The sequence below is a fragment of the Pteropus alecto genome, unplaced genomic scaffold (genome assembly GCF_000325575.1).
Source record: "Pteropus alecto unplaced genomic scaffold, ASM32557v1 scaffold156, whole genome shotgun sequence".
NCBI lineage: Eukaryota > Metazoa > Chordata > Mammalia > Chiroptera > Pteropodidae > Pteropus > Pteropus alecto.
The window spans coordinates 4,834,709-4,859,389 of record NW_006437746.1 but is presented as its reverse complement, the minus strand read 5'-3'; the positions used below and the strand labels follow the sequence as shown (position 1 = coordinate 4,859,389).

The following is a 24,681-nucleotide window of genomic DNA, read 5'->3' as shown; positions in this document are numbered from 1 at the left end:
TGTCCAGTTTCTATTTTTTTGTATGTATCTGTCTGGTTTTTCCCAACATCATTTATTGAATAGATTGTCTCTACTCCATTTTGTATTCTTGCCTCCTTCATCATGGATTAAATGACCATATAGTTACAGATTTATTTCTGGGCTTTCTATTCTTTTTCATTGATCAACATGTCTGTTTTCATGCCAGTATCATGCTGTTTTGATTACTGTGCCTGTAGTACAGTTTGATATCAGGTAGTATGCTACCTCCAACTTTGTTCTCCTTTCTTAAGATTGTCGTGGTTATTCAGGTTTTTTATGGCTCCATATAAACTTTAGCATTATTTGTTCTAGCTCTCTGAAAAATGTCATTGGTATTTTGATAGGAATTGCATTGAATCTATAGATTGCTTTGGGTAGTATGGGCATTTTAACAATGTTGATTCTTCCTACCCATGAACAGGATATATGCTTCCATTTATTTGTATCTTCTTTAATATCTTTTTTCAATGACTTATAATTTTCTGAAAACAAGTCTTCTACCTTCTTGGTTAATTTGATTCCCAGGTATTTTTTCATTTTCGATGCAATTTTAAATGGGATTGTTTTCCTAATTTCTCTTTCTGAAAGTTCATCATTGGCGTATAAAAATGCCACTGACTTCTGAATATTTATTTTGTAACCTGCTACTTTACTGAATTCATTGATCAGTTCTAACAGTTTTTTGGTGGAATCTTTAGGGTTCTTTCTATATATTATCATGTCATTGGCAAATGAGAGTTTCACTTCTTCCTTTCCAGTTCGGATGCCTTTTATTTCTCTTTCTCTTGTCTTATTGCTGTGGCTAAGACTTTCAATACAATGTTGAAGAGGAGTGGTGAAAGTGGCCATCCTTGTCTTGTTCCTGATCTTAAGGAAAATGCTTTTAGCTTTTCCTCATTGAGTATGATGTTAGCTGTAGGTTTGTCATATGTGGCCTTTATTATGTTGAGGTTATGTTCCCTCTATTCCCACTTTGCTGAGAGTTTTTATATAAATGGATCCTAGATTTTGTCAAACGCTTTTTCTGCATCTATTGATATGATCATATGGTTTTTATTTTTTGATTTGTTAATGTGATGTATCACATTAATTCATTTGTGGGATATTGAACCAACCTTGCATCCCAGGAATAAATCCAACTTGATCATGGTGTATGATATTTTTAATGTACTACTGAATTCGGTTTGCTAATATTTTGTTGAGGATTTTTACACCAATGTTCATAAGAGATATCGGCCTGTAGTTTTCTTTTTTTGTAATGTCTTTGCCTGATTTTGGAATCAAGGTAATGGTGGCCTCATAAAAAGAGTTAGGGAGCCTTCCTTCTTCTTGTATTTTTTGGAATAATTTGAGAATAGGTGATAATTCTTCTTTGAATGTTTGGTAAAATTCGCCTATGAGGCCATCTGGTCCAGGACTTTTGTTTTTTGGGAGGTTTTTGATTACTGATTCTATTTCATGGGTGGTAATCAGTCGGTTAAGATTTTCTGTTTCTTCTTGACTCAGTCTTGGGAGATTGTATGTTTTTAGGAATGTGTCCATTTCTTTCAGATTGTCCAATTTGTTGGCGTATAATTACTCATAGTAATTTCTTACGATCCATTGTATTTCTGTGGAGTCTGTGGTTATTTCTCCTCTTTCATTTCTGATTTTATTTATTTGAGTTCTCTCTCTTTTTTCCTTGATGATTCTGGCTAAGGGTCTGTGAATTTTGTTTATCCTTTCAAAGAACCAGCTCTTGGTTTCATTAATCTATTGTATTGTTTTTCTAGACTCTATTTTCTTTATTTCCGCTCTGATCTTTATTATTTCCTTTCTTCTATTCACTTTGGACTTTGTTTGCTGTTCTTTTTCTAGTTCTTTTGATTGTTTATTTGAGCTTTTTCTTTTCTTTTTTTTTGAGGTAGGCCTTTATTGCTATGAATTTCCCTCTTAGGACTGCTTTCTCTGTGTCCCATAAATTTTGAGTCGTTGTGTTTTCATTTTCATTTGTCTCTAGGTATCTTTTGATTGTTCATACCAATTTAGACCCCACAAAAAGTAAACAAAAGTGCTTTTTTTCATCATGTTTCCTTTAATCTTATATGTCTAATAGGTGAGAAATCTCATTTTCATTTCCACTTATTTTATTATTTAGATGGAACGTCTTCATTAAATTATTAGCAATTTGTATCTTTTGTGAATTACTTGTTTGGAGTATATACCCATTTTCTGACAGCATCATTAGTTATCATTATCAAGGGTATTGCATATGTTTTTGTTTGTAAGTCTTGTGACATAAAGAAGTTTAAAATTTTCATACAGTCAAATATTTCCCCTTTACATTTTCTGCTTAGAAAGACCTGCCTTCCTTCTGTAAATACTTATCTAAAACAAACCCTCATTCTCTTGCTCCCTGAAAACATAGTGATTTTAAAAACCATTGTTTGCAAATTTTACCAGAACTTTGTATTTTCGGTACTAAAACAAGCTTTTTAATGTACTATTACTTTTCCAAAAATAAAAAAAGATTGCTATTTCTTATTTATATGTGTACCTTTTCCATCTTTTTTCTAGGTTTTCCTTAGCTAGCACCACACTTCCCACTCTGTTCACTTGCCACAATAAAGCCACGGCTGCTTGTGGTTCTTTGATTACAATAGAAATCTTGAGCCCATTTTTTAATTAGTTGCATTGGTCTAGAGGTAAGCCTACTTTTACAATCATCTGCAAAACTGATTTACTTCAAGTACCTTTAATGTTGCTGACTAAAGATTGGTGTGGTAGGAAAGCAGAAGACTGTAATGGCGGGATTGGCCTGCCAGCTCTGTTGCCAGCTTCTCTGAGGCTTATGATACCTTAAGTGATCCCCCTTAATATTCGCCTGCTTATTTTCAAAACAGCTAAAAACATACAATGAGATAACCTGGTTGAACCCCTTCTTTTTGCAGTCAGATGAGAATATATTTTTCAGAGGGCACAATTTTTTAACCCGTACATTTTTTAACCTGAAACGCCTGTGCCAGAGTTATCTGTTTAATGCTGCTAGTCATTAAGCCAAAGGGAAGACTACAAACAAGAGGCTCTTCAAGTGAAGAACTTGCTCACATAGTCGAGGATCGTGAGGAGTGTGTTGTGATTTGTTTTGTGGTGCTCCAGGCACATGCTAGGTACAATCATTGATCTCTTCACCTGTGTAGGAATGGCATAGGCAGGTACCTACTCCATGTATTTTTTAAACTTTGCTGAATTTTATTTTCTGGACATAGTCAGGTGAGAGACAGACATGATGTCTGGTTTTACTTCTCTCTTTGACACCCAGCAGCAAATGTTGCCACATCATTGGCTATAGAAATACAGTAGGCTAAACAATGTATGTCTCTGGGACAGAATCATTGCCACTGGGAAGATGTCAAAAGAATGTCTCAGTCTTATGGAGCTCACTTGTTCTGTGTCTCATTGCCTATTATACTTTATATATATATAAAAGCAGAAATGCCTGTGCCAGAGTTACCTGTTTTCTGGCCATGACAGCATGACTGTTCTTACCTTCTTCTAGGCAGACTCAGTGGGATCCTCCTACTTGGGAAAGCCCAGGAGATGATGCCAGCCTTGAGCATGAAGCTGAGATGGACCTGGGAACCCCAACATATGATGAAAACCCCATGAAGGTGAGTGTGGTGCACACATGTGTTTCCTGATCATTTGGGAGTCTCTGCTCTGTCATTTTGTAGGGTCAGTAAATAGCCACATGGTCTTATTCTGTTTTTCTTATTGTTCTGGAGAATTGTACATTTAATAAATGCTGGGGGGCGGGGCTAGGACATTCAAACAATACAGAAGTGTAGTATGTAGAACAAAAAATAAAACTGTTAATTTCTGTTCAGCTACTCTCCTTTCATCATTCTTTCCTCTCTAGAGGTAAATACTGTTAACCTTTTAGTGTAGGCATTCTCAATCAGGAGCAATTTTGCTCCCCAGGGGACATTTGGTAATATTTTAGAGATATTTTTGGTTATTACAATTGAGAGGTTGCTTCTGGCTTCTAGTGGGTAGAGGCCAGGGAAGCCACAAAACATCTTACAATGCATGAGACAGTCCTCCACAACAAAGGAACTGGCCTAAAATTTTAATAGTGCTATGTTTGTGAAAACTTGCTTTGTAGTATATTCTTCCAAGACCTTTCTGGAAAATACACACACAGATGTTTTTCTCTTTTCATTTTAAATACGCAAATAGAATCATGGTATTATTTCCTTTAATGTGTCTTAGCTTTTTCCCTGTAGATCTACTGCATTCGTCTTGAAGCAATATATGTTTCTTTTTGAATGTGTCTTGGCTCTTTAACTGAAGCCTTACTTAGGTGGTGTGGTTTAATGTCCTGCCATTTTTGGATTGGTGGGTCTGGAAAAAAGTTAACTTTACATTAAAACCTACCCAAAGGAGTATAACTCCCCACCCCTTAAAAAAAAAAATGGTTTGAGACAGAGATATTTTACTATGGAAATACTAGTTTATGACAAAGATGGCAAAAAAGAGCTTATTCCTAATCTCTCCCTTTGACAAGACAGTAATTGGGATTAGAGATCATATAAATAAAATATTTGGTGATTGAATTAGAACAATTTTTATCCCTTTCCACTTGTAACAGACTTACTGTCTAATGATGAGGTGTCTTGAATGAAATTAAAGACTTTATTTCTTTGTTCTAAGATCTGAATAGCACTTTTTTTAAAATCTTGAAAATGAGGAGAAGCGCTTAACTAGTAAGTCAGTGGAGAGAAGTGGGAGAGGAAAGAGGAAGCAAGAAAGGAACTGGAATGAGAGAATTAAAGTGGAAACAAATTCATACCTTTTATATTTTCTTCACCCTGAGAGAAGTGTTCTTTCTTCGCCATGTATTTGCCATTTGCCAAAAAGATACACACTTAAGTTAAATCTATGTGGAGCTTGCTAAATTTCAAATGAATCATTTGAGTCACTTAACCATGTCATTCTAGGTATTGTACTGTCACATTTTTCTTGAATCATTTATAAATATGCCCAGGATTGTTAGGCAACTGCCATTTAAATTATCTGGGAGCTTCCCAACAAACAAAAAAGCACAACTCTCTCTTTCTAGACTTTCATAGCTACATTAGTTAAGTCTTTTGAAAAATAAACAGAAGGGTTTGAGAAAAAATCTCTGGTGCAGGACTACAGCTGAACTTTGAGACCAACTTTATAAAGCTTGTTGGAGACCTTGTATTTGGTATCTCACCATAAATTATGACTAATCTTTTGGTCTGTTGTGTGTATATTAAGTTAGTCCTTCAAAGCAAATGAAGAATGGGTAGAAAGTCTCCTGTTGCTTATTTAACATTCAGAGAATTGGCCTTTCTTATATAAAGACCTTGTCTTGGCAAATCCAAATTATTAATAACACAGCCAAGCACCAAGTAAGAGCTGAGAAGCAGAGGCAGCCTTATGTGCCATGCTTAGGTCTTGGACCTCCGTTCTTTGTCTAGGTGGTGGGAAACAAGTGACACGATCAGACTTGCCTTTTAGGAAGTTCTCTGGTGGAGGTGGACTGGAGGGGTTGACCATGGAGTTGGCGGCTTCTACATGCACTTACTGTAATGGTTATATCTACTGAGCACCCAGCAGCACCAACCAGGCTTCACTTGTTAGAAATGCAGAATCTCAGTCCCTACCCCAGAGCTGCTGGATTAGAATCAGAAATTAACCATGTCCCTGTGATTCCCATACACATTAAAGTTTAATGGGCACCTTGTTGTGATTGGCTATAAGACAAGTCTAATCATGAACGCTGACTACCACTCAGAGACAGTGTATTTATCAGGTTCTATCTGATAACATACAGAGAAAGTAACATGTTCTAGGCAAGGCTGTAGCTTCTCAAGCCTTACCCAAAATTAGTTATCATAAATAAGTACACTGCAGAAAAGCTGGAGCGCCCTAAAGTAACACAATATTCACGGTGACAACTGTTAAAAAATATGTGGGTATATAATTAGGTTTCAGTGAAAAATTATTTATTTTAACTTATAATGTGTCTCAGTATATTGAGTGTGAGTTCAAAGTTAGGGTTTGAGTTAATACTTTTGTCCTTAATAAACGGCAAAGTAACAAACTGGTTGATCAGATTCTAAAGTTGAGAGAAGGTAGTTAGGTTTAAAGTCCGCAAGTGAACTATGAGGGATATATAGATATATCCCTTTCACCAACTGTAAAATATGAAACTCTTACTGCTTGCTTAAGTTATGAAAGCTTGAAAATTGAAAGGCCAGACCTCAGACAAGATACATATTCAGAGTATTGGCTGTAACTTAACTGTACTTGAGGAACTTCAGAAGGAAACCATAGAAGTGTTTTCTCACAGAGTCTCTACCTGGGAGTTTAAACCACCAACTTAAAAGTATAATTTTTGTTTTCATCATATAGTGAGGTAATAGAGATGATTTTCAAGATGAAATTCCACTTGGGAATGACTAAGACAGTGGGATTCTCAATGTCTAATGGGAAACTATTCCTTGGTGCTGTGCTATAGTGTCAGCTGCAACAGAAGGAACATTTTTCTGTTTTCAAGTAACTGTACCACTCATTATCAGTATTAAAAAAGATAGCTTGAATGTAACATCATCACTGATGTAAGAGACCACAAAGAACCCTATGTATTTTGAATACTTTTTCTTAAAACCTCATAATAGACTTCTGAAAGAACAAGATATTTTAATATTTTAAACATATGCTATTACTTTCATATTAATTAGCAAGCATATATTATATATATCCCTCCAGGTGTGCCTCACTTGGTACATAGAGAAAAACTGGAAAAGTTAAGAAATTAGAGCATTTGCTTTTATAGCAGAGTGGTTTGACTGAGGGACTATCACTGTGTTGTATAAACTGTAAGAGAAGTAGAATTTCCTTAGACCAAACCACACAGTACAGCCTTTTTCTGTCCTTTCTTTAAGACTCGCCTCCCGACATTTGTTTCAGTTATTTCATCAAATTATTTTAGGAATATTAAGTGACAAACAACAAGGAGTCCGTTCAGGTGTCTGCAAAAGCAAATATAACATATCCTAGGACAGGAAAGTACTAAACTAAATCCAATGCTTAATTCAGAAATAACTCTGATGTATTGTTAAGCTCGCATATGTTGGGAGGAATGTTGGTACATGTGTAAAGATGAGAGGGAGTGGGGAAAATATAAAAAAAATTCCTCCTCCTAGCTCCCACTTGCCTCGGGGTTATAGAGTAAGACTTCCAATGTCAGTTTTCATTCAGTTTTCAGAGAAGACTGAAAACTTTTTCATTATTCTGCTTTGCCATAGTACAAAAGTCTCTTCTGGAATTTGTATAATAATGAGAGTGCACAAAGTAGTTAAGCCGTCAAATGTGTTTCTTATTGTGAACAAGTAGTTAAAAGGAAGAGGTGTTCCCTATTCTACCAAACAGAATCATAATCAAACGAAAACAGGGCTTATAACTTTAATTTCTTGAGTGAACATTTTTTTTTTTTTTTTTTAGGCGAGGCAGCCCTTGGTTGACCTCACAGATTGCAAGGACCTTGTCAGCTTACAATCCCTTATTTTTTAATTTTTTTATTTTTTATGCCTACAGCACCTGGTCTTCCTAGGTGGTCTCCATCCAAGTACTAACCAGGCCCGACCCTGCTTAGCTTCCGAGATCGGACGGGATTGGGCTTGTTCAGGGTGGCCTGGCTGTAGTGAGTGAACTTGTTAATAGGGATTGATCTGTTCATGAAATAGTCATACCATTTCTACTGAGCAGAATATAAAAACCAATTTGAGGAGTTTTATACCTAATGTTTGATTTTACGTAAGTGACACCTTTTTGGTAAGCAGCTCGAAACATTCTGGCCTTGGAATTCAGAAGAAAAGAAAACAAATCATCTTTCTACAGCCATTTGCTTTCATCTAAACTTTTTCTCCCTTGTTTTTGCACATAGAACACAAAGGTGACACATTTAATATTACACCCTGGTGTTTACAAATGCTCTTTCCCATCCCTGACAAACAGTGATCTTTTTTTTTACTGTCTCCACAGTTGCCTTTTACAGAATGTCATATAGTTGGACTCATTAGTGTGTAGCCTTTTCAGACTGGCTTTATTCACTTAGCAGTATGCATTTAAGGTTCCTCCATGCCTTTTCATGGCTTGATAGCTCATTTTTTTTAACACTGAATAATATTCCATTGTCTGGATATAGCACCATTTATTTATATTATTTGTCCTTCAGCTACTGAAGGACATCTCAGTTGCTTCCAAGTTTTAGCAGTCATGAATAAAGCTGGTAAAAACATCTGTGTGCAGGTTGTTTGTTTGGACATAAACTTTTCACTTACTTGGGTAAATACCAAGAATCATGATTGCTGTATCATATGATAAGAGTGTCTTTAGTTTTGTAAGAAACTGTCAGACTCTTATTGTTAAAGGATATTTTCACTGGATATTGAAATCTAAGTTGATACTTTATTTCCTTTTTCAACACTTAAAAGATGTATTTTCTTTTTTTTTTTTTCTAATAGGAGTATACATTTTATCTTTGTTCCCCCACATATGTCTGTCTTCCTCTCTGGCTGTAAGCAGAAAAATCTTAATTCTCTTTATAGTTGGTTTTTAACAATTTGATTGTGATGTACCTTGGTGTTGTCTTCTTTATGTTACCCTCGTGGATTTTTGAGCTTTTTGGATCTGTGGGTTTATATTTTTAGCTCTAAAATTTCAGTTAGGTTATTTTTTAAGAGTATCAGTTTCTTCATTTTTTATATTTTCCTTTAAGTCTTTAAACATTTTTAATAGCTGTTTTATTGTTGTCTGCTAATTTCAACCTCACTTTTATTTCTGGGCATATTAACTGCTTTTTTTTTTTTCTTGTGGTTATCAGATTAACATTTTTTTTTGTTTCATGTGTGTCTCGTAACTTTCAGTTGAACGTTGGACAGTGTGATTGTTATGTCATTGAGTTTCAGGGTTTAATTTTCCATCAGAGACTGTTGGGCTTTCTTCTGGCAGCCAGTTAACTTATTTATGGATCAACTTGATTCTTTGGAGGCTCGTTCTTAGGCTGAGTCCAGAGTAGCCTTTTCTCTTGAACGACTGCTCCTGCCTAAGGGATACCCTTACTGGGATCTCCACTGAATGCTCAGGTTAACACCAAGATCTTTTCACTCTGGCTGGTCAAAGTGCAGCTATTTCTCAGCTTACTGTGAGCTCTGGAAACTGTTAGTTTATCACTCAGCTCAGACACTGAACTCCAGTCTCTGTCTCCTCAGCTCATGGAGACCATGCCGTGCTTGGGTTTTCCTCCCCACACTGGCGTCTAGTGCAGGTGGAAAGCAAGGGTAATCAAAGGGCTTGTTTCTGGGATAGTAATCCAGTCTGCCTAACATCCAGTATATGGAAACTTGTTTCATGTATTTTGTCTATATTTTTTAATTAAAAAAAATAATTTTCAATTTTAGTTGACGTACAGTATTATATTAGTTTCAGGTGTACAGCATATTAATTAGACATTTATTTTGTTTACTTTTCTAGTTGTTTACAGAGAAAGGGATAGTCCTTTCACAGTTAGCCTGTCATGTGGCCAGAAGCACAAGTCTGTGGAAGGTCTTGATAGAGGTATAATATACTTAACTATAAAAGTCGATTGTTTTAAGTTTACAGTTCAGTGACATTTAATAAATTTATCAAGTTTTGCAACCATTACCATAATCTGGTTTTAGAACCTTTTTAACCCCCCATCTCCAGCCTCCCTGGAAGATTTCTCATACTTATTTACAGTGAATCTCCATACCTACCCTCAGCTCAATCACTGATCTATTTATAGATTTGCCTTTTCTAGACATTTCTTATAAATGGAATCATATAGCATATGGTCTTTTGTGACTGGCTTCTTATATAACATAATGTTTTCAAAGTTCATCCTTGTACCATGTATGAGAATTTCATTTTTATGGCCAAATGACATTCTTTTGTATAGGTATACCACATTTTGTTTATCCATTCACTGGTAACGGACATTTGGGTTGTTTCCATTCATTGGCTATTATGAATAATGGTATATGAATGTTTGTGTACAATTTTTTGGTTAGGTATACATTTTCAGTCTCTTGGGTAGATACCTAAAAGTGGAATTGCTGGGTCATATAACTAATATCTGTTTAACTTTTTAAGAAACTGTCAAACTGTTTCCTAAAGTAGCTACACCATTCTACATACCTATCAACACTGTGTGAAGGTCCTGTGGGGAATGTCTATTGAGGCAAGTACCTAAGGGGGAAATCCCATAAATGTCATGTTTCCAGCAAAAAACTATCTGGACATTCACTCTGTATCTTAGCTTCTTAGGCTTTTATCTCTGATTTGTCAGCTTTACCTTTTCTTGTACTTTTAATGAGAAAATTTAAATGAAGTGCATCTGTTGTTAACCCTTCGATCTGAATATAGTAGATGAAGGAAAAAATGAGTTTTTATCTTCCAACCAAACTTGCCCTGAAGCACAAGTCAAAGGCTTGAGATGTCAGTCTTCGTACTCTATCATCAGGACCCAGTCTGACTTGGAGAGCTAGGGACTTATTTGGATCTAACCTTCCTAACCCGATTACAACTGCATTCACCTAACTAGCATCTCAGTAGACAGGAGGTTGCCTATGGTAACACATTTATTCCTTCTGCCCTATTTTTTCATCTTTAGGGCCTTCATTTAGACTTTAATCCCCCTGGAGGTACAGACTGTACCATTGTAAATTTTCATTACTTTAGAGGCCTTGCGCGAGATATTAGAGGTAGAGTAGTAAAACTGAGTACTAGTCTTAGAAACTTCAGTCTAAGGAAACAGCCAGATCTATCAACCAAGGATACAGTGGGATGATTGCTATAGTAAAATTATACAAAATGCTATGGGAGTACAGTGATTAATGGTCTGAGAAGATAGATCAGTAATATGTCCCAGGAAACACTATTCTACCTGTAGCTAACATGAGCAGGAAAGAGTATTCCAAGCAGATAAAGCAGTTTTTGCAAAGGCATAAAGTTAAGATAAGACAGAGCATATATAGAGAGCAATAAAAATAATTTGGTGTGGTGTTTGAGTACACACGGGGTAGTAAGCAAGACAAAACTATAGAAAAGTAGGTCAGATTTAAATTGTGTAAGATTTCGGTGTTCTCCTAATGTGATTATTGTATGATAGGTACTTGGGAGCCAATGAATACTTTTAAAGCAGGAAAGTCAGGTAATCAGACGTGTCCTTTGAGTGAAACAGGCCCCTTCGAAAAGGTGAGATTGGTAGCAGAGAGGTCAACTTGAAGAGTATTAACAATAGTTTAGGCAAAGTGAGGAACTAAGAGTGGAGATATTGGGGATTCATGCAAAGACATTTGCAAAGATTGTTCAGGGCTTCGCAAACAAGTGGGTATTAAAGAGGCAAGGGTGTCTCATCACCCTCATTTTTAGCTTGGGTAATTAAGATCCCATTATTCAGTCTAGAGAACGAAGGAAAGATTAGGAGGAAGTTCAATGTAGAATTTGAGTTCCTTACAGGATTCAGATAGGATGGCTGGTAGTTATATCTAGGTTTGAGTCATCGGGAAATTGGTGCTTGTTGGAGACATAGGGATATATGGTTTTGACATAAGGAGAGTGTGCAGTGGGCAGAGCATTCTTTGAGGAGTGCTATGTGGTGTTGGATGGGTGGTATTAAAAGCTGTTTATGATGAGATAAGCATCTGTGAGACCCTCCTCCTCTGTTTTCCTCCAGTGTTGTTCCCTACTCTTGGTCATCTTGTACTCTCTTCCATCATCCATCTGTGGTGAGTGTAAAATTAATTCTTCCCTTTGAGAACCCCTGATGCAAATTGTTGCTGACTGCTTTCATTATCGAGAGACAGAAGTTTATTTACTGCTGCCTTCTGACTTTAACATTCAGTCACAAGGTATAGTAGGTGTCCTAACTATAACTACATTACGTTAAAATAGTTATAGAATATTTCTTGAATTGAGAGAGTTGCAGAGGATGGGGTCAGGGGCCAAGATTGGTTAAGAGCCTTTTCAACTGATGATCCATCTTTGGGGTTAGGGGTAACTTGGAAAAGGATTCCACTTATCAGCAGTGGAGAGGAAAGCAGGAAATCCCGTTTGAGAGGGAATTATCAAAACCAGATCCCAGATCTCTGCAGAGCAGACACTTAATTTGCTGAATAAGCACAGCCTTATGGTCATCAGCTGGGGGACTAGAGAGAAACCCACCCCCAGGGCTGCACTACACTCAAGGCCAGATACACAGAGTAACAGGCCTGTGGTTCTTAGTGATGTCTTTAGGACCTCAGTTCCAGGTTTCAAATGAAATTCACTTCTGTCTGAATGAAGCAGATGGAGCGTATGTGTAATCCAGTCAGACTTTTGAAACTCTGTGTCTAGAAAGCACCTTGGTGATCTTTTCTCTTTCTGCTACCAAAGGTGGTAGCCAATCCAAAACAATATATTGAGTTTTTATTATTTTCAAGGATCCTTCTTTCTTAACCTTTTAATCGATGTATGTCGGTTCATGTACTGCAGAGTTTAGGTTGAATCATGTGTGCAGTGTTTCTGATAACTCTGTTTTTCCTTCTGCATCTGGATTTGTGCTGCCCCAAAAGATAAAGTTCCTTTTTGAAAAATGGAACATTTCATGTTCCAAAGAGTATTTAATTAAATTCAGGAAGAGAGAAAGATTAGCCCAGTGTATCCCTCTCTCTTTGTCAGGACCCATTTCAGTCAGGCCACATGCCTGAGTTCCAAGGCACATGGGCTTTGTGACATGATCATGACTGTATGAATAATAAAGGATGTCATTTGCGTTTGTCGTGTTACATAATCAGTGTGTGCTTACCAGTGCCATTCAGTAAGCTTAAAGCTGTTCCCTACTCAGCCAAAAGGACTTGAAGCTTCACCTTGGATAATGTAAAAGTACTTAGGCCTTCCGTGTCACAATCACATGTGGTCATGTTCCAACCAGATTTCCTAGGAATCCAGACATGCCTCAGATAAAGGCTGACAGCAGGGTGAGCTTCTAAAGGCAGTAAGCTCTGGCTTTCTGCCAGACCCCACACCTGCTCATGTCATCGTGTACTCTCACCTGGCCACAGCTCACGTCAGTTCGCACCAAAATACTCCATTCACTCATGCCCCATGTGAGCCAGCGCGTAGAGAAGACAAACGGCTTATTGCGGAGGCCCTCACCCCTCTCCGGTGGGTTTCTAGAATCTCAGGAATACCACTTGCAGCACAGGTAGATGTTCCCTACCCATGAAATAGCTTGTTATATTTTGGAGACCATTAGCCCAGTCTAATGTTTTTTCTGGTGCTAAAGGATTTTTAATTGGCAATAGGCATTTGGGAAGGTTGACAAACTTTATATATTGTAGACGTGGTAACACTAAATGGGACTCGTTTGGCATTGGGGATTGTTCTCAAGGTTTTCATGGCTGAGTCCATCAGGCCATCCTCAGCTCTGGCTCTGGCTCCTGGTGTTGCTTGGCATTAGCCAGTTTCCGAAATTATCTCTCATGCCATTTGCAGACCACAGATCAAGAGGGGTACGTGAATTTTAGTACTTCCAAGAGTACTTCATTTTGGTTTATGATTTCCATGATGTAAGTCTAGGTGCCCTTCATTTGAACATTTCCTTTCTCAATCCCATTTGCACAGCACTCAAAAGGACCACAAAACCTCCTAGACATCACTCAGTGGACTGTGCTCTATAACTGGGTTTTTAAAGCCCTACCAGCCTCACCAAGTCAGAGATTAAATTAGAAAGCTATTAAATATGCTCTGGATTTATTGAGCTTTCTGAACACATACCCCATTCAGAGGGAAGCAGAACATTTCTGTTTATAATACTCTTGCTGAGAACCTGGACCAGGAATCTTGAGACGGTTGTCATACCTCAGGGGGCTCTCTGTACTCATGGCTCATTCTGTTGCGGCTCATTCCTGAGATCTACAAGAGAACATCTGAGGATGTGCTGACGTTTTCTTGGTTGATTCAGGCAATTCTTGATCCCTTACTACCTGAGGTCTTATTGTGAAGCACACCCACACTCTGCTACTGGAAAAATAGCCATAAAGCCCCAAAGCAAAACATTTGAAAATGGATTACTGAGGGAGTTTTTGTTTTGTTTCCTGAAAACAGAGGTTGGTCTGTATGTTCTTTCTACCCTCCCCTCCCCATCCTGCTCCCACAGCTGCAGAAAGTAGAGAAATGGAAAATATGTAAATCTTCTGTGAGAAATCAGGGAAAGTTGATTTGTATCAGCCCAGAGCCAAAGGAGTGCCACCTTTCTCCGGAGCCAGTCCGAAGCAGAGGAAGTTTAGTAGCCCCTTTATCAACAGCACTTTCACACTGTTGATGGAAATGGAGGAATCAGAACTGAGGGGTGGGTCGGGAGTAGAAAAAATTCTCTGAGTGGCTAGCCAAAACAGGAAGTGCCTGTAATACCTGCTGCAGCTTCCACATCCATCGGAAGTGACTTGTACTCAAAGAGGAATGTTCATAATCTTTTCCATGGCAAATTACATTTACTAGCAAGGAGCTTGATGGCTGGTGGTAGGCAAGGTATGGGAGATGGCCTTGCATGGAAGCTTCTCTAAATGCCAGGGCTGCTGGCCCGTCACCTCTTAGCCATGCCTGATGAGGGGGAATTTGGCAGCTCTCCTTCTGGTGCTGCTGGAAGGTTTGTCATCATCTTATCAGCTGGGGACAGAGTATCCTCTGTCTCTTCGCATCTCCTCATCTCTTCACTGACTCAGATGGCCCTTGTCCCCTTCCCCTCAAATCCTTGATACCTCTTTAGTCTTTGCGTTCCTGAACTAGAGATGCCAGCCTCCAAGGTATGCTGAAACTGGCTCCTACTGCTAGCTCTGCCTTTGGAGGAAATGATGGTACCCAAGGGAAATGGAGGGGCGAGGTGAGGACCACAGTGTGGTAGGACCTTCCAGGTTTTTGGTTTAAGGCCTTCGGAACAGGGCATTTCGCCTTTGTCTTGGAAAGGGCTCTGAGCCCTTTCTTAGGCTGTGGGAGCCAAGAGAGGTGGAGCTTACAGATCCCAGGCCTTGACACTGTAGGGGGAACTGAAGCTCAGGACAGGGGTCTGAGTGGTCCAAGTCACATGGCACATTCCTCCACAGAAGAGGTAACTCTGAAACCACTAGACATGTCTAGCTACATCAAAGACGTAGCTTTGACTTCGGGGAGAGAAATAGAACTTGGTTTATGAGAATGAGTCAGAGCCAGATGACAGGTTTGAAATAGCAGTGGTAACGGCAGCCGGGTTGACTTCAGGCCATGGATCCTAAATGAATCCTAAGGCCAAGAGTCGGGTAGCCCAACTGGGGGAAAGAAAGGAAAGTTCTGGAACAGCAGGGTATCACTAACCTGACCTCTCATGCCAGCATTATTTTCTTTTCCATTTCTAGACCTCAAAAAAGCCTAAGACAGCAGAAGCGGACACCTCCAGTGAGCTGGCTAAGAAAAGCAAAGAAGTATTCAGAAAAGAGGTAAGGTCTGGTGGCTGTGGGTGCTTAGTTCCTTGGGCTCAAACCTGAGCCCTTTCTTTTCTTGTCCTAAGTATGCACAACTATTTGCAGTGTTAGGCTGCCCTGCCTTTGGGTGCTCCCTGGCTCTGTGACTTAGCTGTGTAGTTGTTATGTGATGACACATTGGAATGTCCTTTACAGCTGTACAGCTGGGTAATCACTTCCATGTCTTTTATCGGATTTCATTCCCACAATGGCCCTTGAGGGAGGCAAGACAGGAGGAGGAATTCTTAAGGTTCAGAGGAGGCAAGTCCAAGACAGAAGACTTTAACTCAAGGCTTCTGGGTCAGAGTTCAGTTCTTTTTCTGTGTTATCTCATTTGGGGATCGAGGAAAGTAGCTCTTTATGCTACTGGAATTGTGTGTTTCTACCTCTCAGGACACTAACCTTCTCGTCTGCCTTAGGCATCTGGATTCTAAACTCCAGTCTTGATTCACCGTAGGGGCTCAGAGTTTGTTGGAGGAAATGGACCTGTAGATAAGTGATGGCAGCTATGTGGAGAATGCGCCATGATAGCGCTGGAGGCCACTGTTCAGGGTGTCAGGATAGGAATTGACCAGGCCGATCAGGAGGGACGTGACTTCAGGCGGTAGAATGTACAGAGGCAAAAGAACGCACTGGCCCTTCCGGGGGTTTGTACGTAATCCCCAGGCTGTAGCACAGGGCGTATGAGGCTGCACAGTGTAGTGCTTCTTCATACAGAGCCTGTGTGTCTGTGCTGTATAGGGAACCATTGCAGGATTTTAAGCTGGGAGTAATGAGATCCCTGACTGTATTTAGGGAAATGGATTGAAGTGGGGGGAGTATGGAGGCCAGGAGATCACAGAAAAACTTTGCGTAAAAGCCTTATCCAGAGATAAGACTTAGTTTCTCACAGTCCTTGTGTGAAATTATTGGTGTTTCAGCTCAGCCAACCAGCAGCTGTTTATTTAGTGCCTACCTGGTGATATAGCCTTGTTTTTTGAATCTGCATTTCAGAGATGGGTAGACCCCTGTTCAGGGAGCTCCCTGGCGAAGTGGATGTCACTGACCTCCTTGTTCCCTTTGTCCCCTGGGATCTTAGCACCATAAATACTTCAGAGTCTTGTGCCTGGGTCTCTTTTGAGAGCCACTGGGTAGGACAGCACAGAGACAGCCCAGGAGAACATTGGAAGTTGTAAACTGAAAAGGGCACCTCCCTGCATCTTCTCCCAGCGGCTGTCATACTGTGCTTCCATCTGCTCACACTCCTGTAGTATGCACCGGATGAAATGTAGCATTTACAGAACCTTGAGTCACCTTCAGTAACAAAGCGCCTGCATTTTGGGGGGTTGCCGAGCCTCCTAGAAGCACTGGAACACCCTCTCTGCCCTGCCTCCAGGAGCCAGAGGACTTAGCTACAGTCTCTGTAAGGACATGAGATTCATTACTGAAACCTGGGGCTGCTGTGAGACCAGCAGTGGATCCCGCTGCTGGGTGCCTCCATCTACTGCTCGAAGTCCGGCCAGCTCAATCCATCCAAGGAAGCTCTCCCTGTCAGGGCTGACTCAGGATCCTTTTTGTCTTATACCCCGTTGGCATACTGGCATTGTTCTGTCCAAACCAGCCAGCCGAGTGAGGAAAAGGGAAGGATCGGCCAGCGCTACTTGCTGTCTTTTCCACTTATGTCCTCAGTACAGCTTCTTGCCCTTTCTCAAGTATTGAGCGGTGTGTTCTCTTCTTCCTGCCTGCAGATGTCCCAGTTTATTGTCCAGTGCCTGAACCCTTACCGGAAACCTGACTGCAAAGTGGGAAGAATTACCACAACCGAAGACTTCAAACACCTAGCTCGCAAGGTATTCTCCTCAAACTGCGTACCTTCTAAGAGGGCCTCTTTCATCATGGAAAGTGGGTTTTCCTTGCCAGACGCCCAGGCTAGGGACCCAGGAACGGGGAGGGGAGGTTTGGGAAGGGAGGTCACCCTACTCGAGTGTAGCGATTCTTGAAAAAACTGCCAGAGCTGAGCTTGCCCTTTGGTGATTCTGGCACCAGCCTCCCCCAGCCTGACTCCTTGTTCAGCTCCCAGCCTTGGTGAGAAGGGCGCTGAGGCTGCAGGCGCTTCCTCCACCCCACCCGCCCCGCCCCCGCTTCCTCGTCCACACACAGTTCGTTTCCACTCTGACTGGTGGCTGTGGTCTCTCTTCCTCTGTCCTGGACAGCTGACTCACGGTGTTATGAATAAGGAGCTGAAGTACTGTAAGAACCCCGAGGACCTGGAGTGCAATGAGAATGTGAAACACAAAACCAAGGAGTACATCAAGAAGTACATGCAGAAGTTTGGGGCTGTTTACAAACCCAAAGAGGACACTGAATTAGAGTGACTTATGGGGCCAGGGTGGGAGGACAGGTGAGCAGGTAGGACAGACTCTGGGGAGAAGAAATCCAGTGAGCCGTCTCTGCTCCGCCCTTCTGTCAAGGCTGTGCTACTGATGACACATCACCCTGGGGAATTCAAACCTGCAAATTTCAACAATGAGCCCAGAAATGAGCTCAGTCTACAACAAGCGATCCCTGGTCGTGAGCTTTTGGGGTGTGTGGTTAGGGGCCGTCAGAGCCAGGGGCTTAGGGGAGACCCTGCCCTCTAAGACCCCAGCCAGACCTGGCCCCACTCTCCAACCTGGGTCTCCTCCTTGGCGGTGCTGTCAGCGCACAGACCCATGCGCGTCCCCACCCACAACCCCTCACCCTGACGATCTGTATTATATTTTAATGTATATGTGAATATATTGAAAATAATTTGTTTGGTTTTTTCCTGGTTTTTGTTTGGTTTTGTTTTGCTTTTAGCCTCTACGTGCTAGGATCACAGGAAGACTTTGTAAGGAAGGTTTAAGTTCTCCTGCAAGGTTTAATTTGTTATCATGTAAATATTCCAAAGCAGGCTGCCTTGTGGTTTCGGCCAGCCGTGTGCTATGTTGATAAGATTGATTTACTGCTTAAAATCACTTTACTTTATCCAATTTTTACTGAACTTTTTATGTAAAAAATAAAATTAATTAAAGAACTTGACACGTGTGTTCCGTAAAAGCTAGTCAAACATGTTTGTGCATAGAAATATTACTGGAGAGAAAGAAAAGATAGTGGTTATAGATGTGTGAAGTCCAAAATTGGTCTTTGAGATTGGAGCTTATCACAGGCCTTGTTCACCACAGGTCCCACTGGGACTAAAGCAGACATTTACCAGGTGACTGACACTTGTGACCTTGGGATCTGGTGGCTGTGCTGAGGGGCAGAGTCAACTTGCATGTGCATTCCAGAGCAAAGGAAGTGGACCTAAGGCCTCACTGGCACTGGACTTCTTTACTTGGTTAACAGGTCAGTCAAGAGAAAGGCACATGTCTCCCCTTTTATACCTCCTGGCTGGGGAACAGCATCGACCCTCTTCCCTCCAAAGACTTGATTCCCCGAGCCCCCTGGAATGCCCATTTGATGCAAATTTGGGTCTCCCACCATGCCATCTGACACTGGGCTCGGACAGTAGAGGGGCGCCCTTTTGAAAGGTTACAGTGTACAGGTTGTGATGAGAGTGGACATCTGGAGGATGCAGGGCCCAATGGAGACCCGCCCACACGGACACCCCTTGATGGACCAGTTGTCTGGGCAGTGAGGAGGGCCAGAGGCTTCAGGCCCATCTTTGCAAAGAGACTGGTCTCATTTCTTCCTCACTGAGGTCATTTTGCGCACTGCAGCAATGTCCCTGGGGAAGAGGCTGTGGCCTGCCAAATTGTGGGTGGCATGGACAGCAGTTAGAGTACTCATTGCCTGCTGGGCACTGCGCTGGGCACTTAGGGGGCTTGGGAAGGGAGGGCACGCTACTTAGAGCTCAGGCTGTGCTCATTTAATCCTCACAGGAATTGGCACTGTCTGATGAGGAAACAGGTTTGGCGAGGTTCAGTAACTCATCTCATACCCTCATATTAAAGGAGTTGTTAACATAGAAGAGAAGTCATAATCATTAGACATGCTATTTAGCGAGGTAGCCAAAGTCATAATCATTAGACATGCTATTTAGCAAGGTAGCCAAAGTCTGTCTTTTTCCATGACACTGCAGCCTTCAAACTGTTGGAAAGCACATTATTATAGCAAATAGATGGACTCTAACTGCCTTCACGTTTTAGAATTGTTTATTACAGTGTGTTTCAGTTCATGTGGTCGAGCATATTAGCAGGCGTGTGTGTGGCCATATGCACTGCTGCTTGCAACCAAGTCAGTCTCCAGACTCCAGGTTTCAGATTTTCCAAGGAAATCTAGGCAGCCTTGCATTAAAGGGTAGTGACCAGGATGCGGTCATATTTCAGATAGGACACCTTCAGAGAGGAATTGTTATTTTCTTCAAAATCTTCCCTTCCACACACCCCTTGACACTTTCAGGCTCCAGTCCCCTCAGTGGTGATAAGGGCTGCCAGCTAACTGAGAACCTGTTCATGCCACTCGATGCAGGATTTCACACTCACTGCCAAGCCAGTGGCTGACTTCCTGCCGAAGCAGATGTGATGTCTGCAGCGCTGGTCTGATTCTGACTGAATGCTGAGTCCTTCCTCCTTTCTCTCCTGGGTTGTTATTGCCCAAGGGTCACCTGAGGATGGAGGTGGCTCTAAGCCTGCCCTTCTTTAGGTTGAGGAAAAGATTTATGGGGTTAAGCGTCCCTGGTAAACTGCTTCTGAGGAGTAGCAGCAGCAGCCTAATGAGTCTGGTTCTCCCAGAGCAGCCAGTCCCAGTCGGCCAGGAGACGGGATCTACCCTGGGCTCCCTGGGCCATGACTGGATCCCAGTCTCCTGAGTGAGTTCTGGTGGCTTTGGGTGGGGGATGCCAGGATGATAGCCATTGTTCCTTCCTAGGTAGGGTCTGTCTGCTGTAGCAGCCCTCTCCGAAGGCACAGTAACCAGCAACCTGCCTGCCTCTCTCCGGGGTAGGCATATGTGTGAGGTGCAAATGATTTGGCTGCAGCTGCCTTGTCCTCAGCTGTCCCTCAAGTGAGTGGGATGACCTGCCTGCCCTGGGCTTCTGTAGAAATCACATAAAACAGCAGTGGAAGCACGTTTGGACCTTCCTCACCTAAACCCTCGCCCTTTCTTCCTTTTCTCAACTAGTGGTGACCAGAGGCCCTTGGTAACCAGCCTCCCGAGACCAGTCTGCCTCCTGCCTAGAGGGACAGGCCTCCAGCTTCCCCTTGATGCTGGTCACAGCACAAGTGATGAAAATGGTCTCAACCCTAAGGCCCCTCAGTGCCAAACTGGGAGTCTTAGAAGGTAGGGTGACCTACTGAATGTGCCATTCTATTTCTTATTCTCCAGCTAAGGAAGCTAAATTTCAGAAAGATAAAATATTTCCTATCATGGTCCAGCCAGTGAATGGCAGATACACTATGTGAATGCTCTGCCTCCAGGGCTCATGCATCTTCTCTGGGAGGAGCACAATACCTGCCGGCCCAGGTGCACCTTTCAAAACCTAGGGACCCCACCCGTTTTCTGGGCCTCTGCCTCATTGCCACCCAATGGTGTCATAGGCCCAAGGAGCCAGACCGAGCCAGTACAATACTGTGAAGTTGCCTTTAATACGGAATACAAAAGTAGAAAAACAGTTGCGGCTAAGTACAAAGAGGTGGGGTGGGGCTCAGAAGGGCAGGCCCACTCCCCCCACATCCTGGTCCCTGTCTTGGAGGAAGGTAGGGCGAGGGGAGGTGAATGGTGACTGGACCTTCCGTGTCTCCCTGGGACAGAGCAGGCTGAGGCCACCGATGCCAGGAAGCCCATGAAAGGGAAGGCGCAGGAGGTGGGCACGGCAGGGAGCACCGGAGCAGGTTCCCTGAGAGGCCAGGCTGTCTAGGCATCGCTCACACCACGGAGCAGCCCTCCACTGGGAGGCCCAGAACCCGGACCACGTCTTCACGGCCCATGGCAGCCAGGGCGTCCTCCAGCACCCTGAGGGTAGCACCGCTGCCTTCCTGGATAGCCCAGTCCCTCAGCAGAGTGTAGGCTGGCACACGGCCCTGGGCCATGGACTGCACAGCCTCAGCCTGGTAGCCCAGGCGGCCCGCCAGGCCCTGCCAGCCCTTGTCAGGTTCGCCTGATGCTTCCAGGAGCCGCTCCACTTCCTCTTGCTGCTGCCGAGGGAGATGAAGGTAAAGCCGGCAGCCGATCTCAGGATGCAGCCCTGGGGCGGGAGACATGAGCAAATGAGGGTCTCAGCGCGGAAGCAGAATTAGGTCTGAAGGACTGTAGAATGGGGAAAGGGACTCACCCTGGTCGGGGACACAGGACTCCAGCCCACTAGATGAGTCTGGGAAGACACTGCTATCCACATGCATCTGGTTCCTGTCCAGGGCCCCCAGCTCTGCAGTCCGAGCTTTGGCCAGTTGCTGTCTTTGTTTATGTGAGCGCCAGCTGCAGGGAGCAGGAGGGACCTGCCAACCTGCTCTCACCTTCACTGAGACAGAGAGAGAGCTGGCTGGGAGTCCAGATGGGGAGGGGACACCACAGGGCAGTGCCCAGGCCACCTACCACTTGAAGGCCACGTAGGCAAGTAGACCAAGGACCACGGTGGCCAGGACGGCACAGTAGACAGGGATGATGCTGCCCGAGGCCTCTGGAGGCTCAGGGGGAAATGAGAAGGAGGTATTGGGGGCCCGAGCTCCCCCTGCCCCTATCCACACTCCCCTATCCCTGTCTTGCCCCCTCCAGGTCTCATCTGTGGAAGAAAGGAAAGACAGTCGGGGCAAGAAATCACTAGATGCCCTGGGCAGCCTCACCTAGACTTTGCTGTCAAAAGTTTTGGTACGATAATAGCCTCTACTATGTAGAATCAAAAGCTCATACCATGGCATCAAGAGCCGACTGGCCCATTTTCCCATGCTCATCTCCCACAGCCTCCTCTTTGCTCCCACTCGTGGACACCTAGCCCTTAGTAGAGGCGCCCTCCTCCCAGGCTTCCAGATGTCTGCTCTTGCTGTTCTACCTTCTGCAGCTCTAACTGCCTTCGCATTTTAGAATTGTTTATTACAATTAGCAGTAATATCCTATCCTGGGAATTGTTTATTACAATTAGCAGTAATATCCTATCCTGGGAAGCTTCCTTGTTCTCCCCCAGTCTCTCCCTTTTCTGGCTCCTGTCACACCTCCTCTGACTAATATGGCACTGAACTGCGTGTCCTGTCTCCCCTTCCAAGTCTGCACTGTGAGAGCCCATACATTTCTGTTGGTTTCTGTGGGGGCCTCTGTACACAGAAGACCTTGTAAATTTTTGTAAACTAAAGCTGAACTGGGAGGCAAGTAAATGCTACTGCTTGCTTCTACCTGGAGGCTAGTTGTCCCAACAATCTAGTGCGGGCAGGGCACAAGGGAAAGGAACTCCAGAGCCTGTGACTGCTCTTGTACGTGACCTACTCACCTGGAGTAACACCCATTCTACCCAGTGCCCAAAATCTGGATCAAGAGGTTCTTACCCTCATGCGCCATGCCTTCCCTGTGGCTGGAGTTGTGAAGCATCACTCTGCCGGCTGGTCTGCTCCTCTTGGAGAAGGAGCTGGAGTGTCATGGACAGTGCCCAGGTTCTTGAGCTGGGAGACTTCTCTAAGTCCAGAAGGGGCTGTGTGCAGGGACATGGGAGGAATGCCTCAGGCCTGATGTCCAGAGTCCCATGGGGATAATCTGTCACCTTCTCCCGGCTCATTCAATCCTGATTCATTCCAGGGCTGAGTTCCCCCACCCCCCCAACTCACCAATCTGGATGTTTCCTCCTGCGTCAGATGGACTGGGGGTGACAGAGCGGGCCCCAGCTGGCCAAGCTGGAGGAGCCAGGGTGCCGTTCAGGAGGGAGGAGGGCAAGAAGGGAGATGCCCAGCCCCATCTCAGCCCGAGCCAGGCCAGAGACTTCCTGGCTGGTGGGCGGCTCCCCTAGACTTCTCAGCACACACCCAGGAACCCAACACCCTTAGCCTCCAAGGCCATGGGACCAGGAGTGACAATACTCCCAGTCCTGCCTCCAAGGTCGGTGTCCAGCCCTCAGCTCCTGCTCAGAGGCTAGACAAGCAGGTACCTTAGTGGGTTCAGCAAGGGCAGAGAGCTTATGGGCCCAGAGGTCATCAACCTGAAGGACAGGCAGGACCACTCAGTCCCAGGACCCATTTGAACCTACAGGGCTGATCCTGCCGGAACCCACTTCCTGAGGCCTGGGGAGAGGCCTAGGTCAGGCTGAGGAGGGATCTTGCCTGTAAACTCATCTTGCCAAAACTCATCTCCCTAAACAAGAGTGTGTGCCTATGTTTATGGCAGTGCACAGTCCAGAAGTGGGTCTGGGACAGGGGCTGCAGTGAACCTTGCCACATTTCAGGTGTGTATATTCGTGTCACTTACCACATAAGGGGACCTTCCAGGGTCCTGGTTGGCGGGTGAGCCTGTGACCAGCGTGCGCAGAGGTAGCCAGGCCTTGCGTCTCCCTGACTCACTGAGCCTCGGGACTGGAGCCTCTACCGCCCCCACACCAAACACACCCGTCTCCAGGCCCACAAAATATGCACACACAGTGCAACACCCGCATACCACACCGCCCTGGCTTTTCACACACATCCCAACACAGGCGCCGGACCAGGACGGGCAACCCTCAAGATCGTGGGCCTCAAGGTGGGGGACAGAGGCAGCCCTCGGTTCCCGCCGTCCAGGAAACCCCGGGCTCTGTTCCCAACCTGCTTCTGTGTAGCGGCCGCCCCTCCTCGAGTCCCAAGATCCGCTCACCCTGGCGGGACGGGGGCCTCTGAGCCTCGGGACTAGCCTCGGGCCGGCCGGGAAGACGGTGTGGAATCCCTGGAGAGGCCAGGCTGTGGGTGGGGGACAGAGGCAGCCCTCGGTTCCCGCCGTCCAGGAAACCCCGGGCTCTGTTCCCAACCTGCTTCTGTGTAGCGGCCGCCCCTCCTCGAGTCCCAAGATCCGCTCACCCTGGCGGGACGGGGGCCTCTGAGCCTCGGGACTAGCCTCGGGCCGGCCGGGAAGACGGTGTGGAATCCCTGGAGAGGCCAGGCTGTGGGCCGCGGGAGATGAAAGCCGCGGTGGCGCGGTCGGGACACTG

General features: G+C 43.9%; 2 protein-coding genes and 1 pseudogene across 7 annotated transcripts in view; 1 reads left to right on the top strand and 2 right to left on the bottom strand.

Annotated features, from left to right (window-relative positions):
- The window catches only part of SETD2 (SET domain containing 2), a 77,755-nt gene extending 59,126 nt beyond the window's left edge, over positions 1–18,629 (top strand). The window contains 4 exon segments of the mRNA XM_025048923.1: positions 3,560–3,671; positions 15,486–15,566; positions 17,318–17,419; positions 17,783–18,629. Of these exon segments, the coding sequence (XP_024904691.1) occupies positions 3,560–3,671; positions 15,486–15,566; positions 17,318–17,419; positions 17,783–17,944 (457 nt within the window). The 3' untranslated portion in view covers positions 17,945–18,629.
- Positions 7,621–7,738, bottom strand: LOC112482099 (annotated as a pseudogene).
- A 2,522-nt stretch (positions 18,630–21,151) lies between the features above and the next one.
- LOC102893092 (death domain-containing membrane protein NRADD) lies at positions 21,152–24,675 on the bottom strand. Of its 6 annotated transcripts, none has more exons than XM_015591669.2 (6): positions 24,351–24,440; positions 23,339–23,404; positions 23,063–23,205; positions 22,122–22,308; positions 21,862–22,004; positions 21,152–21,774 (listed from the first exon to the last, which is right to left on the bottom strand). In XM_015591669.2, exons 3-6 carry the CDS (start codon positions 23,103–23,105, stop codon positions 21,455–21,457), a joined length of 693 nt encoding a protein of 230 aa, XP_015447155.1. In that variant the 5' UTR covers positions 23,106–23,205; positions 23,339–23,404; positions 24,351–24,440; the 3' UTR covers positions 21,152–21,454. The 6 variants fall into 6 exon arrangements, with proteins under 6 accessions (XP_015447155.1, XP_015447156.1, XP_015447157.1 ...); XM_015591670.2 differs by lacking the exon at positions 24,351–24,440 and adding an exon at positions 23,973–24,295; XM_015591671.2 differs by lacking the exons at positions 23,339–23,404; positions 24,351–24,440 and adding an exon at positions 24,551–24,675.
- Between the last annotated feature and the right edge of the window lie 6 nt (positions 24,676–24,681).

Excerpts from the sequence above, each read along its gene's own strand:
- LOC102893092 (XM_015591671.2), bottom strand. The coding sequence starts at position 23,105 with ATGCTTCACAACTCCAGCCACAGGGAAGGCATGGCGCATGAGG. Across the intron at positions 22,005-22,121 it reads GCCTACGTGGCCTTCAAGTG|CTGGCGCTCACATAAACAAA; the intron begins GTAGGTGGCCTG and ends TGCTCCCTGCAG. Across the intron at positions 21,775-21,861 it reads GTCCTGTGTCCCCGACCAGG|GGCTGCATCCTGAGATCGGC; the intron begins GTGAGTCCCTTT and ends CTCCCGCCCCAG.